The 18,484-nt window shown below is 44.9% G+C and overlaps 1 protein-coding gene across 1 annotated transcript in view; it reads right to left on the bottom strand.

Annotated features, from left to right (window-relative positions):
- nedd4a (NEDD4 E3 ubiquitin protein ligase a) overlaps nucleotides 1-18,484 on the bottom strand; it is a 179,660-nt gene that overhangs the window by 136,645 nt on the left and 24,531 nt on the right. Inside the window, exons 3-5 of the mRNA XM_084307345.1 lie at nucleotides 15,498-15,576; nucleotides 15,366-15,404; nucleotides 7,936-7,989 (exon numbers count right to left, since the gene is read on the bottom strand). Of these exons, the coding sequence (XP_084163471.1) occupies nucleotides 7,936-7,989; nucleotides 15,366-15,404; nucleotides 15,498-15,576 (172 nt within the window). The remainder of the gene's footprint in view (nucleotides 1-7,935; nucleotides 7,990-15,365; nucleotides 15,405-15,497; nucleotides 15,577-18,484) is intronic.

Here is an 18,484-nt window from a genome sequence, read left to right as displayed (position 1 = left end):
GGGTAGCCCCCCTATTAGGGACGTCACGGGAGGGCGACGGACCCGACCGTGCGAAGAGGCACTCAAGCAACTCAACGCACAGGGTGAGCAGACCGTGGCTTGACCCACGACTACACACACGCACAACCCACATGCCACCCGGGAACGAACGGAGGAACAACCTCGTTACTGCCCCCAGAATCACGGGGTCAAGGGCAAACCCAACCCCGTGGCAAGGCCGTAGCAGCGGAGCACGAAGGAAGACCCAGACCCACCAAAAGGACTGGACTCCCTGGAATGGGGGCCCGGAGAAGTCCATGATGCCAGCATCAAGACCCCACCAGGTGGGCACGTAGTGCCCCGCCCCCCACATCGCCAGCGTATTCAGACAAAGGCCCCTCAGTTACTGCACCTGGTATTCCCAGGCGGAACCAACCAGGCCAGTAAGCCGAGCGGGCCCCGTCCCCCCAATAGTACACCGCCTGGCACACTGACCCTGCAGAATAGGCAGTCAGCATGGCCGTAAGCACACAAAAAAAGTTAACCAACGGAAGCAGGCAGCGCACCGGGGAAAAACCAGGCAACAGGCTGTTAACCCTAGCCTGGAGACTGCGGACGAGACAGGCGCCAGAGGGGACAGCTGAACACAGCCGCCCCGGCGGAAGGAGCGTAAGCTGGCGGTGTTGCATGACCAAGCCTCCATTTAACAACCCCCACCCAGAGGGGTCGAGGCAGAGAAGGCTGACACGATTGGCAGACGTCATGAACGTGCAGGGGCACCCTCAACCGGTGAACCCGGGAGTTGACACTGCTCCAACACACCAGGGAATCAACCACCTCGGTGTTACCCAATGCGGTGGTTGTTCCTATAACCCCTCAAGAAAAAACTCCAAAACACACCTGCGGGTATACACCGGCTATACCGCAGTACAAGTGTTTCAGTTTCCAAAAAGGGTTAACCCAGGCCTACGGGTCGCAAACATCACTTCGGACCGGGCCTGGCGGTACGGGAAGCACAGGGTCACCAGAGGAGGTCAAAAAACCACCCCCACAGGCCCCTCTTCGCCATGCGTGAGAGAGGAGCGAAAAACAATGGAGAACCAGCCCCTAAGCACACCGTACCTGGTATTCCCCGGCGGTCTCCCAACCAAGTACTAACCAGGACCAACCTGTGTAGCGGCCGAGATCCGACGAGATCGAGCGCGTACAGAATGGCATGGCTGTAAGCCATGACGACAGTGCTGAGTAAAAACATACCCAACCAGGGTCTCCATAGCGCTTAACCCTGTGACACCCAGACCGACCTGGCATTTTTCCCCCTGAAAAAAGCCCAAGTCCCTCAGGGTACCAGAACAGCAGATCTGCATCCCCGGCGGACAACGGGTTCAACTGATCTGGACCAGCGTGACCAGAACCAGTCCCGTGCCCTAACCACGCCGACATGCCCCAGGAAAAGGGCAGATATGCGTGTTGATCTTAACATGAAAAGAAGGCGCCACCCAGACGTCGGGACGAACCGCGCCTGGTGGCCCACCCCAAGGGCGTGAGACCCCACTACATATGTTCAGATCCATCCCGTCATCATCCCCCAGACATGAACGAGGATCCGTCGACAACCCACCCAGGTCATGGGATGCGGTCGCCGGAAGAGGAAAAACCCCCATCTCAGTTGCTTTATAAAAACGCTGTTTCAACCACAAGCAACTAAGGCGTGCCAGTCAATCGCCTGTTTACAGCGAGCTAGCACTATACGTGCGTCGGGACACACCCCCATCAATGAACAGGCTATTTAGACCTGCCATTGAATCCCCAAGGCGCCCAGGGGAACGACAAGAGGGGTGTGACACTCCCTAACTCCAACACTTCTGGAATAGAAAGAAGGAAGCATCAACAGTATGTATCCCAGTCTACACAGCCGGGGTAAAAAATGTTCACATTTTTACATCCCACCACCCTCCCATAGGAAAGAGACGGGGATCCCCAGAGAGACTTCCCACGCGAGCTGTACAGATTGAAAAGAATATATTGCACCTTGAGCCATGTAAAAAACTGGTTTTAGGGCCTCCGGGGAAGAGGCACCGAACCCATACACACTCAATAAACGAATTGAATCGAATATACATACAATAGAAAAGGACCCTTCTAGAGGGTCCACTCACTTTGACAATCTGAGGAGGAAGGCTCTGTACTCTGATGGAGGCTTCCTCACATGGATCACATGGAAGAAGGAGTCCGAACTCACAGAAGGCCTGAGTAGGCGCTTGGTGAGGAGGAGCCCTGACCACCCCCCCTGAAAACAGATCCATCACATGGACCTGAACAGCACACGGAAGTCCTACCAACAGAGACGCGCACGGTGACGTACTCTATGGCGGGGGAATTCCTGCGGTGCACACGCCCAATATACCAGGCCGTGGGACCAGGAACTCCCTCCCCCCCCCCCCCCCCGTAACGTGCCGAACCGCCACGTGACGGGAACCTTGAAGGACAGGGGGTGTACCCCTGACCGACAGAACAACGGGGAGAGGAAAGGTTACCAGTTCACCCCTTTACGACCCCACACCCATGATACGACGTAACGACAAAAAGAGAATATGACACAGTCATAGTCAACCCTATGAAGCGTTTCACAGCTCCACACAGCGCACGAGCTAACCTGCTATCTGATTTTTACTAAGGAAAAACACAGAATAGAGAGGGCTCTAAGAACCCCGGTCCAACATACACATGTGCTTCTGTGGTCAGTACAACCCAGTTGTAGGTCACATGACACACACAACCCATCATCATCACAATGAGAGAATACATCATTCTTGATTAGTATCGACCACAGGCCTTGCTAAGCACACATGACAGCAACCAAACCAATTTCCCTTTAGGAAATAAGTTTCTCCAGCAGATTTAGCACAACCTCAGCAATCAAGCTGAGAGTTACATCGTATCCCTACCACACAAAAGACACAATTAATGCACAACATGTCTGATAGGAGGTGATAAAGTCCCCAGGGAACCGGGGGGGGAAAAACACAATCCTCCTATTTTACCCTCAATACGGCCAGTTAAAACAGGAAAACCTGTTAATGTGTGAACTCACTGTCCATTGTCATTACAGTCTGAGAAAGAACATTCTTTTACTCACTCGTCACCAAGCATAGCTTCATAGGTTAGTTGCCTTAGTAGTGAGTACACGGTACACATAAACACCATGATGTTTCTCACACAACAACCAGATCAATACATCACGACCTGCACAGAGAAGCTACTGCCAGTGACAAAAACAGCTCACACACAACCCGCAACGTATCTCAAATGCATTGCAACAACACACGTTTTGGGAAAAAAACACCGTCATTCACAATACATTTAGCAAGGTAAAACCAGAAGACGTGTTATGAGGGTCTGGCCAACCCCGTACCTGCCCGGAACGCAGATCAGCGAAGTGCAGTCATAAGCCACCGTAGAACACAGCCCTCTTTGTTGACGCAATCCCCGTCTAGGCTCAGGCAGGGTTGACGAACATCCCCTGTCAAAGATGACGTCGTGGTCAAGAGTGTAAAACATGTTAAAAATCAAAGCACGTTCAACAGAATAGCATCAAGCTAACGGCTGCTCCAACCGTTCGGGTGCTATCGCTTCCGCTCGCGAGACGCCGATCTACGACGCACGCGATCAGGAGCGAGCTCCCGGCGGCGCGCGAGAAGCCTAAGCTACCCCGCGCCAGGCCACCGACCGGCTAACCGTAAGCTATGAACATGTAAACAATGACATAACACTCACCCAGACAGGCCGCCGTTCTGAACCCTCCTCACTTTTAAGAGAAAAGAGAAAACAAGACGTCAACACCGCTTCACAACGGTGACATTAACACGTCCGGCGGAATCAGCACAGTACCAACTGGCCTGTATAGCTGACTTTGAACATGAATCTGCCGCTATCGCACATTACATGCACATATCCCCTCGTGAAGGAATACTCTCATTTGGATATGAAAGATGGGGTCTTAACACGGTGACAGAGAGAATCCACTCGTCCAGAACACACAGGGATCACCAGTGTCAATGGTCGCGGCCCACTAGTTAAAACTATAATGGTCGCCAGACCAAGGCCTTCTGTCGCCTAGACGGCTAAACAAAGGACCCTAGCCTGGGGCCGGTTTCCATAAACTTTGTCTAGTAACCCCCATAGCACTAACAGACAAGTGGAGCCCGCCAGCAAACACTACTCACCCAACCTGGAACGCACCGCTCCTCACAACAGCGGCATGTCCGACAGTTCAGCTGTGGCCTGACAGGTTTCACCCCAACAAACACAGCAAGGAACTGCAGTTGAGAAGCATGCAGCGGCGTGCTCCCAATACGAAAACCGGTGGAGGGTTTGTAGAATGATCATCATCTTCTAGACACTCCAGTACGAAGACAATATCGCCGTATTTTCTCGAAAATAGTGAGAGAGAAAATAAAGATATGATGTCAACGTATCCTTGTTTCCCAAGCTGTTCCTAATCCAATTTCTTCCATCATGGTGTCAAGTGTGGGGATCTACCGAGGCACCTCTTCCTTGTGGTGAAAGCGAGAAGGAGGAGAGCAGGTGACCACACACCTGCTTATGAAGGTAAGCTGATGAGGGGTGTGGTCAGACTAATACTGGTATTAGAGGTACATTTGTGGTTTATTCAGTACGCGTGCACGTACGCGAGATAGTGCAGAAGGCGATGCCAAGCTAAGCCACTAACGATACAGAACTACACACAAACTACACACAGTTTAAACAAGCCTCAATGTGACTGCTTAGTATGTGATTGACTAGTATTTGTTAATTTTTAAGGCCCTTATTGGTAAGCTACCTCTTTATACTACATCATTATTGGTAAGCTACCTCCTTATACTACATCATTATTGGTAAGCTACCTCCTTACACTACATCATTATTGGTAAGCTACCTCTTTATACTACATCATTATTGGTAAGCTACCTCCTTATACTACATCATTATTGGTAAGCTACCTCCTTACACTACATCATTATTGGTAAGCTACCTCCTTATACTACATCATTATTGGTAAGCTACCTCCTTATACTACATCATTATTGGTAAGCTACCTCCTTACACTACATCATTATTGGTAAGCTACCTCCTTATACTACATCATTATTGGTAAGCTACCTCCTTAAACTACATCATTATTGGTAAGCTACCTCCTTATACTACATCATTATTGGTAAGCTACCTCCTTATACTACATCATTATTGGTAAGCTACCTCCTTATACTACATCAGTATTGGTAAGCTACCTCCTTATACTAAATCATTATTGGTAAGCTACCTCCTTATACTACATCATTATTGGTAAGCTACCCCCTTATACTACATCATTATTGGTAAGATACCTCCTTATACTACATCATTATTGGTAAGCTACCTCCTTATACTACATCATTATTGGTAAGCTACCTCCTTATACTACATCATGATTGGTAAGCTACCTCCTTATACTACATCATGATTGGTAAGCTACCTCCTTATACTACATCATTATTGGTAAGCTACCTCCTTATACTACATCATGATTGGTAAGCTACCTCCTTATACTACATCATTATTGGTAAGCTACCTCCTTATACTACATCATTATTGGTAAGCTACCTCCTTATACTACATCATTATTGGTAAGCTACCTCCTTATACTACATCATTATTGGTAAGCTACCTCCTTATACTACATCATTATTGGTAAGCTACCTCCTTATACTACATCATTACTGGTAAGCTACCTCCTTATACTACATCATTATTGGTAAGCTACCTCCTTATACTACATCATTATTGGTAAGCTACCTCCTTATACTACCATTGACTACAGGGATGAGGATAATAGCTGACACTCAAAGAGTTAATGTGGTCATCACTGTAAATACAGAGGGAAGCCCCGGGGGCTCACGAGTATAAATAAAGGTTTGAAGATGAAACATAAACCCTTTTCATCAACACCGTTTTAGCATCACAGACGTTAATAACCAAACGCATTTATTTATAATGATGTGAGAGAAGACTAGATTAAATATAACTGAATGCCTGAAAAACAATAATATGTGCAACAAATGTATCAAAACAAGAGAGCGTATCAAAATGACGAGCGCGTAAATCACTGGTCACTATGATCCACTTTTTCTCCTCCTATTTTTCTGTATTTTCCTCCCATCCCAATTTAGTCGCTCATGCCAATTACCCCCTCCCCTTCCTGGTCGTTGCGCACATGTGCCCCCCACTGGTCGGTCTAGGGAGCCCTGAAGTCTATCACATGCTTCCTCCGATACATAGGAGACAGCCAGCAGCCTCTTTTCACCTGGCAGCGAGGACTCTCATTGGTGAAGTGTAACGCGTGGGAGGGTCACCCTCACCATCTCCCTCCCTCGCTGTGCAGGCGCCCTGACCGACCTGTAGGAGTCACTGTTTACAACGACTAGATTACCACCCCACCGGCTTCCCTCCCGCTGACTCTGCCAATTGAGCCAGTATGACGACCGGCCAAGCCGGAGGCACCGCTCACAGCCGGATTCGATACCAGTGTATCTGCGGTGGTAGACAGACGCTTAGTCCGCTGTGCTACCCGGCCGCCCCCACTGGTCACTATGTAGTGTATTTGTTACGCACTAGTAAACAAGAGAGAAAAGGAGCTCCCAAAAGGCCAAGAATGATATCAAACAATAAATAAGGAAGCCGTGTTGATGTCTGGAGGTCGTGCTTCAGAGGTCAGAGGTCGTGCTTCAGACGCAGGGGTTTCCCCTGAACAACGGTCTAGAGGTGCAGCGCCACCGTGTGGTTAACCTTTCACTACCACACTACAGAAGGTTAACCTTTCACTACCACACTACAGAAGTTTTTTTTTTTTTTTTTTTTTATCTTTCTTCCCCTCCTTTTTCCCGATTTTTCTCCCATCCCACCCTTCCTGGTTGTTGCGTACTTTCCCCTACTGTTGGTCCGGGAGACCGGAGACTGTCACATGCTTTCCTCCGACGCATGTGCAGCCTGGGGCAGGCCAACCTGGCCGCGCAGGTTCTCACCGGGGTGTGTAGCGTGTGGGAGGCCACACTATCTCTCCTCAGTTCCAACCCTCGCTGAGCAGGCGCCCCGACCGAACTGTAGGGGTCGCTGTCCACAACGCCCAGGACCCACCCTTCAGCTTTCCCACCCCCTGATACAGCCAATTGTATCAGTGTGAGAGGACAGCCAAGCTGATAGCAACGCCGGGAGCTGGATTCGAACAGGCGAATCCTAGTGTCTCCCGGTGTTGGTGACGAACGTAATCTCCGTGCGCCACCTGCCCCCCACACTACAGAAGGTTAACCTTTCACTACCACACTACAGAAGGTTAACCTTTCACTACCACACTACAGAAGGTTAACCTTTCACTACCACACTACAGAAGGTTAACCTTTCACTACCACACTACAGAAGGTTAACCTTTCACTACCACACTACAGAAGGTTAACCTTTCACTACCACACTACAGAAGGTTAACCTTTCACTACCACACTACAGAAGGTTAACCTTTCACTACCATAGTAGATACTATATCTATACATATCCCTTACCTACTCTTATACTAGTTACACTGCTGGCCAGTATGACTTACTACCATTGTGTCACTGTATATATTAATACAAATCCGTACATACATCCGATTAGCACTATTACTCAGTAGAACTAATCTATATATTTTATACCCAGTTGAAATCACCTGTACATTGTATATTACTATTGCACTTTACTGTTACATTTGCATGTCAAACCAATTTTTGTTGTATTGTATAATGACAATACATTTGAATCTGATCTAATCTAATCCTTGACACATTGGGGGATCATTAGTGAGAGAGCAGCGTGGGCCTGACGGTTACAAGAACCAGCTGTAAAAGTAACGGTTCCGTCACGGAATATAAAATATGAATCATTTACCAGCCGGTTCTCATCGAACACTTCCAGCAGCAGACGATGAACACTGGGATGAACCTGGAAGAGGAGAAGAAATAAAGACGTTAAGTTGAAATCCTTAAATCAAGCCTTTAAAAAGGTGCTGTAAGTGGTATTTTTTCTTCAAATAAGTGTTAAATAGCTCTACATTCTGACAGCCATCACTGTTATAGTGATGATATAGTATAGGGCGTGTCTGGTCAGTAAAATGGGTCTCCCAGTCCCTCAGCTCTGCAGTAAACACACGTTTCTCTTCCTGGTACCCCTCCCCACTTTATCCAATCAGGAGAGATAACCGTAGATTGATTGATTGATTGATTGATTGAAAAGTTTATTAACAGATTGCAGAATGGGTACAGTACAGTACAGCTCAATACATACATAGATATCTTTACTCATTTCAAGAAATTGCCAAGTAGCCTAGCTTAGCGTCATTCACTGGAAGTAGGTGTGAAATACACTCCAAAACGTTCCTGTAAACATGTTGTGACCTGTGACCTGTGACCTAAACATGTTGTGACCTGTGACCTGTGACCTAAACATGTTGTGACCTGTGCATTTACCACGTGGAGAAATACATTTAAAAAAATCGACATTTTAGTTTTCTTTTTTTTTTATTATTATTTTTTTGTTCTCACTTTTTCATTTTTTTTGCTCCCATCCCAATTTAGTCGTTATGTCAATTCCCTTCCTGGTCGTTGCGCGCATTGCCCCACTGTCGGCCTATGGAGGGTGTAGAACTACCACATGCCTCCTCCGATACATGTGGAGTCAGCCAGCCGCTTCTTTTCACCTGACAGCGAGGTTCACGCTATTTCCCCCCGATCCCCTCCCTGCTGAACAGGCACCCGACCGACCAGTAGGAGTCACTGTTTACAACGACCAGGACACACACCCCGCCGGCTTCCCACCCGCTAACACTGCCAATTGTGTTAGTAACTAGGGACGACTGACCCAGCCGGAGGCACCGCTGACAGCTGGATTCGAGAGTCTCTGCGGTGGTAGGCGAGTGCATTCTCCACTGCGCTACCAAGCCGCCCGGACATTTTAGTTTTCTAAGCAGATATACACTGCTGCCTGGGCGCAGTGATGTCATCACCTCAAAAGCCCTGTTTTTCAGTTCCGAGTGAATGACGCTAAGCTAGGCTAACGGTGCAGCTGTTCCCTACGCTTAAGGGAGGAAACTGAGAAGAAAAGGTATCTGCTTGTCTAACTCCAGGGTAGATGGCAAATAAGCGAATTTCCCAAAAACATTCTCAGAATTCTTATTTATAATGATCGCCTGGCAAGAGGACAAAAGGGCATCTCGAAGGATAACAGGGAAAGGTAAATAAAATAGAAAAGAGACGATGATACATACATCACAGAGGGAACAATTAAAACACACATCAAACAAACAAATAAAATTACAAGGTATGGAATACATGAAGCAGAACAGACTAATGACAGTTAAAAGGCTGGGTGACGGGCGGCTGATTGGCGCAGTGGGCAAGGCGCTCGCCACTAACGCAGGATACGCTGGGTTCGAGCCCAGCTCTCGGCGTTGCTACCGGTTTGGCCGGTTAGAGGGTGGGAAAGCCGGTGGGTGGGGATTGGACGTTGTGGACAGCGCCTCCTACAGGTCGGTTGGGTGACGCCGGTGCGACGGAAACAGGAAGTAGCGGGGGCAGCGTGAGCCTCCCACGCGTTACTCCTCGCCACTGAGAGCTCGAGCTGCTGCGGTGAAAAGATGCGACAGGCTGCCTCCTCGTGTACCGGAGGGGACACGTGATGCAAGGCTTCTATCCTCACTACAGCCGACCAGTGGGAGGCATAGTCCAGCAACGTTCAAGACAGGGGAGGGAAGAATTGGATAATACGAAAATTGGGATGGGAGAAAAATAGAAAATGGGGAGAAAAAGTGGATAAAAAAAAGGCTGGGTGACAGTTGCAGGTGCGTGTGAACAACTCAACAAGATGGAGTCCTTAAAAATTTGTCCATTTTCAAAGTCTTTTGCATCTCGTTCCAACTGCTGGGAGCAGCACATTGGAGGGAGGATTGGAGATGTCTCAATGATATCTCCAGCAATCAAAAGGCATAATCTCAGTGATTCATTAATTCCCTTCATATAAATACAACTCTCTTTTCATGCCTGAAAATGCTTGCTGTGGTTAAAAGGTTCAGGGGTCGTCGTCAGCGACACACGTCATGTTTCCCAGTAAGTGAACCGATGGAGGAAACGTGACGCAACGCTGCAGAGTCACAACCCTCACTTCACTTTCCATTCTTTTTTTGTATTTTATTTTATTATTATTTTTTAAACAAACACATAAACAAACATGACAACACACAATAGGATATACAAATACACATATGCTCCAGCTCGTACCCCCCTCTCCCGGACCCCCCATTGGATAATCCAACCATTATAATTTGTTCCTGACCAGACACTACCATTATATGCTGGCTTTTATTCTCTCCACCACTTCTAACCACATTGCCATTTTGGATTCATTGAGACCCAAAATTCTAGCTGTTGATATTTCTTGATAAATCACATCGAGATATGTAAGAATCCAGACCTTACGGCACATTTTTTCCGGTTGAAACCATCGTGATGCTATCAGCTTTTTGGCCACTGTGATACCGGATAAAACCAATCTCTTTAGCTGTGGAGGTACTGCATGCTCAAAGACATCATTCAGCAGTAATACAGAGGGGTGTACAGGTATATCCAGAGTTAAGAGATTTGACAATTGCTGGGTCACTTCTTTCCAAAATATCTTAACTGGTGGGCAGTCCCAGTACATGTGCATAAATGTCCCTTCGTCCCCATTTGTACATAAGGAGCATTTGGAGTCTTGTTTAAGACCCATTTTGTTCAGTCTTATAGGAGTTAAGTATGTCCTGTGAATATAGTTAAGATTGATTTGTTGATGGTCCGGGTTCCTTGATGCAAGGCGTACATTTGCCCAGGCTTCTTGCCAGTCAAAGTCTATCTCCAGGTCTGGTATATCCCTCCTCCAGACTGAGTCTAGATGTAGGGTTTCATACGAGGCCGTTAGTAATTGATGATAAAAATCTGAAACAAAACCTCTCGATGTCTCTCTTTCATAGAAGAATTTGTGGTATCTGTGGTGTACAATTGGTATCCTTAATGGAACACCGTGAGCCTTCAAACATGCCAATAACTGTGCGTAAAAATAATATGAGGACTTGGTGAGATAAAATTTTTTGCATATCTCATCAAAACTACAAAAACCCTGTTTGTTGAAAACGTCTCCTAATGTGTGTATGCCTTGCTTTTCCCATCTAGGGAATCTTATAGGTTGTTTTCCAATCAAGAGTGCATTGTTATTGAATAAGGGAGTATGATTATGCCATTTATGTGGGATAGAGTCTTTTTTTTGTGTTTCACGCCATATCCGGATTGCATGAGTGATTATGGGGCCAAATTTCCGTTCGCATTGCTTAATTGATAATTTGGTGTACACTATGTCCTTCAGCCTATGTGGAGCTACTATATTTTCTTCTAAATTTCTCCAGGATACTGATGCTTGGGGATCAAACCATGTTGTCAGTGGTCTTAAAGTGTATGCCTTAAAATAGTGGTGGAAATCTGGAAATGCCATACCACCGTCTGCTTTGTTTCTCTGTGCGGTGGATCTTTTTATACATGGTGGTTTGTTATTCCAAATAAATTTGTATGTGGAGGAGTGTAATTCTTTCCAGTAACCCTTTGGAGGGGGTAACGGTAGCATTGAGCTGAAGAAGTTGATTCTAGGTAGGACGTCCATCTTAATTATTGATATCCGTGCTTGTACTGAGTTTTTAAGTTTTGACCACCTGACAAGGTCGTATTTGATTTTGTTTTGGATTTTTATGTAATTGTGCTTCACCGTTTGGCTTATGGTAGGGAATATTTCAACTCCCAAACATCTAAAGTGTTTTACCATCGGTATCTCTTCTGGGAGGGTTATATTTCTTTTTGCAGGGGCGTTAAGTGGGAGGAAGGCCGACTTCGGCCAATTTATCCTAAATCCCGATAAATCTCCAAAGTCCTCAATCAACTTGAGAAGATGAGGCAATGCGGTGTTGGGGTTTTGCATGAACAGTATTACGTCGTCCGCATATAAACTAATTTTGTGTTGTGTGCCCTTGATTACGATTGGTTCTATGGATTGGGATTGTCTTATATATTGTGCTAAAGGCTCTAATGATAGATCGAATAGTCCGGGACTAAGGGGGCAACCCTGTCTGGAAGACCGTGATACTGGAAAGATTTCGGAGGTGATTGTACCTGTTGTAATCATGGCCGATGGGTCTTTGTATAATACTTTAATCATATCAATGAATCCTTTTCCTAACCCCATCCTTTCTAACACTGCCCATAGATATGACCATTCCAACCTGTCAAAAGCTTTCATTGCATCCAGGGACAGCATCGCCTTAGGTGTGTTGTCTTCCTTGTTAGCATCTAGTACGTGTAGTAATCGTCTTATGTTATCAGTGATCAGGCGGCCTCTTATGAAGCCTGTTTGGTCCGGATGAATTAAAGACGTCATATGCTTTTGTAGTCTGATGGCTAATACCTTAGAGTACAGTTTGATATCGGTTCCGAGGAGGCTTAAAGGTCTGTAACTACCGCACTCGGTGGGGTCTTTGTCTTTTTTGAGGAGGACTGTTATGAGTGCAATATTGTCATTCTTATGGAAGTTCCCCTCCTTGACTGAGTATAAAATCATATTTAGTAATAAGGGTCCAATTATGTCCCAACAAGAGAGGTACATTTCTGGTGGGATACCGTCTCTTCCAGGGGCCCTTCCACTTTGCATTTCAGATATGGCCTCCCTAAGTTCATCTAGTGTGATCGGTGTTTCTAACTGTTTAGCGTCATCCTCTGAAAGTTTAGGGAGGTTAATTTGATTAAGATATGTGTCCATCTTGTTTTGATCGAAGGTCGTTTCTGATTTGTATAAGTTGGAGTAGAATTCTTTGAATGTCGTGTTTATTTCTTTGGGTTCTGTAACAAGTCCTTGTTGTGCTCTAATGGTAGTTATATCTGCAAATTTTGCGTTGACTCTTAGTCGCATAGCTAATAGGTGACTTGGTTTGGAACCTTGGGAGTACTGCTGTTGTCTTGTGCTACGTATTTGCAATTCAGATTGTTGTCTGTATATGGCGTTAATCTCTTTTTTTAGTATATTGACTTGATTTTCCAGTTGAACCGAGTTGTTGTATTGCAAAGAATTAAATAACGTTGAGTAAAGTGTTTCCAGTTCAGCCAGTTTTGAGCATCGATTCTTGCGTATTTGGGAGGAAAAGCTATCAGTGAAATCCTTGATCATTCCCTTTGTCGACATCCATAATATTCTGGGGTCCTGCACCGAATTCACATTTATCCGTAGGAATACCGTAAGAGCTTCTTTGATTTGTGTAATGAATTCCTTGTTATTAAGCAGCATCGTGTTAAATCGCCATCTTGGGGCTCGGGATGATAGTATACCAAATGTTCCTTTTAAGAGTAAATAACAGTGATCAGACAATGCATTGGGTATCATTTCCACATCGTAGTTATCAAATAGTCTCTGGGTTGTGAAAACGTAATCTATTCTGGATAATGTATTATGTCTCGCAGATCGACAAGAGTACTTCCGGGTCATGGGGTTGAGTGAACGCCATAAGTCATTTACACCTGTAATCTTCGACCAATCCTTTAATGCATTAGATGCATTTTTTTGTTCATTGGAAAAGGAGGGATTTGATTTGTCCATCCTTGGGTTCCAAATGGCATTAAAATCCGCACCGATTATAAATGAGTATTCGGGAAGGTCTAACATTGCTCTGGTAAGTGTAGTGAAGAAACTAACTTCGTATAAATTTGGGGCGTATACCGCTACCAACGCTATTTTTCTGTTCTTATGTAAAATCTTAGCTATAGTTATCCGACCATCTGCATCAGACCATACTCCCTTCAATTCAATATTCAACTTCCGTCTAACGACTATGGCTACTCCCCGAGTTCTCGTTCCAAAGGAAGAGTGACTGATGTTATGATATGTGTTGTCCGCTAACATATCTATGTCTTTCTCTAAAATGTGCGTTTCGCTTAGCAGAGCTATGTCCACCTGTTCTTTTTTCATCAGTGTGAGCACGCTTTTTCGTTTGTGTTGTTTATTTATTCCACCAGTGTTCCATATCATTATGTTCAAACTAGCCATAATCTATACATGTTGTTGTATGGTTGTTGGTAATGCAATATTTTTTTTGACGCTTCTATTGAGGCTAATGTGGGCAGGTCTCTAAATGGCTGGAATAAGGGGGGGGTGAACGGAGGGGGGAGGGGGTGAAGTACATAAAACAAAATAACCCTAACGTCTTGCACAGACGGGTTACACATAAAACACATATGGCCCATCCCTAATGGATGGGCTAAAATGATTAACAGAGCATACAAACAATAACCCAAGGCCACTCCATTCAAACCCATTAGCCCAAGGGTTTCCATTCTAGGAAATGGACTCAACACAAAATCAGCTCCGGGATAGTCTGACTGGCATAACTCAAATCTTACTCCGATCTTTATCTTAGATTTACAAGTTTACTAGATTAAATGAGGGTAACATCCTCTTAGAATGTACGTAGGCTTGAACGAAATATTAATTTCTGTTGTCTCTGAGGAAGACACTGAAACATGGGGGACGTTATGAGGCTCCTGCTCTGGGTCTCTGAGGAAGACACTGAAACATGGGGGACGTTATGAGGGTCCTGCAGGGTCTCTGAGGAAGACACTGAAACATGGTGGACGTTATGAGGGTCCTGCTCTGGGTCTCTGAGGAAGACACTGAAACATGGTGGACGTTATGAGGGTCCTGGTAACAGTTTGCTTATTATGTCCTCTGCTGTTGAACCAAACACCTCCTGTTCCAAACTTGGCCGGAGAGCGCATTGGACTTTCATCAGGTCAACCTGTTATCTTTCATTTCTATCACCTTGTTATCTGTTCAGATTCAACCTTGTTATCTTTAATTTCTGTCACCTTGTTATCTGTTCAGATTCAACCTTGTTATCTTTCATTTCTGTCACCTTGTTATCTGTTCAGATTCACCCTGTTATCTTTCATTTCTGTCACCTTGTTATCTGTTCAGATTCAACCCTGTTATCTGTTCAGATTCAACCTGTTATCTGTTCAGATTCAACCCGTTATCTGTTCAGATTCAACCTTGTTATCTGTTCAGATTCAACCGGTTATCTGTTCAGATTCAACCTGTTATCTGTTCAGATTCAACCGGTTATCTGTTCAGATTCAACCTGTTATCTCTCTTGAGTGAATCTGTAACCCTGAACCAAACATCCTCATTCCAGGGAAAGACTTGTTGCACACAGACCATTTAAAATGCGACTAAATGACTCGAGGATGATATATTTCACTTACTCTGAAGTAGAATTCTTCATTCCACTTCGGGTCCAGTGTCTTTAAAAAATGCAAAAGAAAAGTAAACGTTAATAATGATAAAATACCAGCCCACTCATAAACCTTTTTAATAGTCAATTCAGAAGTACATACCTTTTTAATTGTTGTCGTCTTCAGACTGGTTAGTTCCCCATTGATAGGGTCATAGAGGGATAATCTTGTATATGGATCACTGTAATCAAGAAGAGGAAAAATATTAAATTCAATCTTTATTTCTACCCGATAAACCTGCAACGTATGATGTATATATCATGCCAGTTAGGGTACCTTGTATATACTGCACCTGTGTATATTGTTTACTTTTACTCTCATTCATAGTATATATTCAGATTCTAATTCTTTATTGCCCATATGTATTGCAACATATAATATAACGGATAGGGCATACAGACCCTCATCTGTATCACGTGTTTAGGAACACAATAACTCAAATGAACAGACAGAAGAAAAAACAGTACTATAAAGTAAGATTTGAGGAATGCAAAAACGACAGTAAGAAACTCTGGAGAGCGATCAATGAAGCTGTAGGTAGAGATAGAAATGAGCAAGATGCCTTCATTCATAGAGAGGGTACATTTATCACAAAACCAGCTGACATAGCAAACTATTTTAATAGTTTTTTCATTGATAAGGTAAGCACAATTAGAAATCAGATGATGACTGTGGTGAATAGCAAGCGTTCAGAGTCGATCATAAAAAATAGGATTATGCAGGACAGGTGTGCAGTTGAGTTCAGGGGGTGTAACTGAGGGGTACAATTCCCTGACTGTATTGATAAGTATGGTATCATTAAACCACTACCGCTTTATGTACTTTAATTACTGGCCATACAGTACACGATATCTAAGTATGATGAACACTTTCCCACATATGAAATCAGGTCCACACAAAGGTAATAGTCAAATATTTAATATATAGCAAAGGGTACATATAATAGTTACTTATTACATTTATGATTTGAATGCACTTGTAAGGCAAATGAGTATTCGTAGGCAAATCAACACTGAATGTCCAATCTCTGGTTACACAGGAAGCAAGTATCCAACCTGGCTCTTAGGGAATTATAGCGATGGTCACTTAATGATTATAGCTGGATAATATACTGAAGGGGTCCCGCCGGTTGTAAGCCAGTAGGGGGGGTAGGAGAGCCGTCGGCTGTATCCCGTCTGGTCAACGATTTCTAGGGAGAGTCCAGGTACAGAACACAGTGCCCGTAGAACCTTGATCCACAGATGAATACACTTGGGCTCTCTTGTAGACGATAGCTGTAGCTGTAGCTTTAGGTCCACAACGAAGAAGAAGCGAGGCGACCTCAGTCTGGTCTGAGCGCCGTCTCACCTTGGCTCCTCTCGGGGTAAATCCAACACTCACCGGTGTTGGCGATTATCCGCTCCACAAATCAAAGCACCAAAGCAAATAGATATTCCATGCCGTATAGGGCTCAGCAGTCGTCGGGGTAGGTAATCCAATGTGCAGGTCCACTCGTCCTTGGCTAGAACTCCTCGGATGAAAGCACCACGCGTGGTCTGCCCAACCTGGTTAAGACTCTAGATAACGCGAGGAAACGATGGGGGTGCTGCTCACTTTAGAACTCTAACCGAACGATGCACCATACATTAGGGGTGGACGGTATGGTCTAAAATTTATATCACGGTATAATTTGAAGCATAGACGGTAACGGTATATATCACGGTATCATCGTTTTTGATAAAAAAAAATTTTTATTTTATATTTTTTATTTATTTATTTTTTATAAAATATATATATTATATAATTAGACTTGTACTTGTATTATCTGCGAGACATCGCCACCACGCAACAAGCTCCACTGTCTGTGTGTACTCTAGTAGCCTCCAGCTACGGCCAGGATTCTCCAGAGCTGCACCTGGACCTATACTCTAGTAGCCTCGAGCAGAGCTACGGCCAGGATTCTCCGGCGCTGCACCTGGACCCTATTGTATTGGTACTATAACGTTAGCAAGCCCTCAGCTCGAATACGCATCGAATCAGTGTTATAAGACATTGATATCAGGAGCTATCTGTAGCTACTGCTAGCCGGATATATAACGTTAATACAACGCCTCAGTGAATTATTTAGTTCAATGGGACATTTCGTTTTGAACGGTGAACTAATTTGCGTTAACGTGAGCTAACGGCTAACGGAGCTATCATACACGTCTACTCTACTAGACTTGATGGAGCGTTTGTTGATGTCAGGAGCTATCGGTAGCTGGCCGACTAGATACCGTTCGGTTAGACAATGCCTCATCATGTATTAAACTAAAAGTGAATAGTTGACTGGGTCATTTTGTAACGGTAGCTAAGCTAACGTTAGCTCAGGGAGACGTCCCGTCCCACTAGACTACTAGTAGACCCGTGTTTACATGCGTGCGGGAGGGGCTGGCACGCCCACTGCGCGAAGCCTCCTAAATAACTTTTTCTAGTTCGCACATATCTATTATCTATGACTAATTCTATCTATTTTTAGGGGCAAATGCGAGTGAAATAGTCGCGCTGTGGTTACATGACGTCATTGCTATTTTAGAGCTGCACTACCGGTTATACGGTATAGTCAAAATCCATACCGTAGAGCAAATTCATACCGTTTATACCGTATACCGTTTATACCGTCCACCCCCACCATACATAATAGACTATTATTACTTAATAGAAATACGGTGCCAAACTCTGGCAATTCAGCTATTAATTCGCACGAGGTCTCACTGCTATTCTAAGGCCAAACAGGCCGTACTACACCGCACGCGGTATCGTGGGGTGAGGCTTCACGTCTTGTTACTTAGTTGGGTAGAAGGGTAAAGGACTAAGAGGAATTCTACATTTCTTGCGCCATATTTATATGCACGGTGGACAAGTAGTGCCGCTCTGCTTTCGGTAGCCGTATTCCTGCGCGGAGCTGAGGCTAGTAAGGGCATGTCTCGTCGGTACCTTTGAACTTGAACGCCAGGGGCTTGTCCCTGGCGCCTGGTCCTTTTGTCCAATAAGAGAATGAACTATTATGGGCTGTAGTAGAATAAAGGGATATTCCGTGTATATGTACAAGGAATATACAAGGGATATCA

Source organism: Notolepis coatsorum, assembly GCF_963971535.1.
Source record: "Notolepis coatsorum genome assembly, chromosome: 2".
NCBI classification, from domain to species: Eukaryota; Metazoa; Chordata; class Actinopteri; order Aulopiformes; family Paralepididae; genus Notolepis; species Notolepis coatsorum.
The sequence above is the reverse complement of the archived record's forward strand: the minus strand, read 5'-3'. Positions and strand labels throughout refer to the sequence as shown.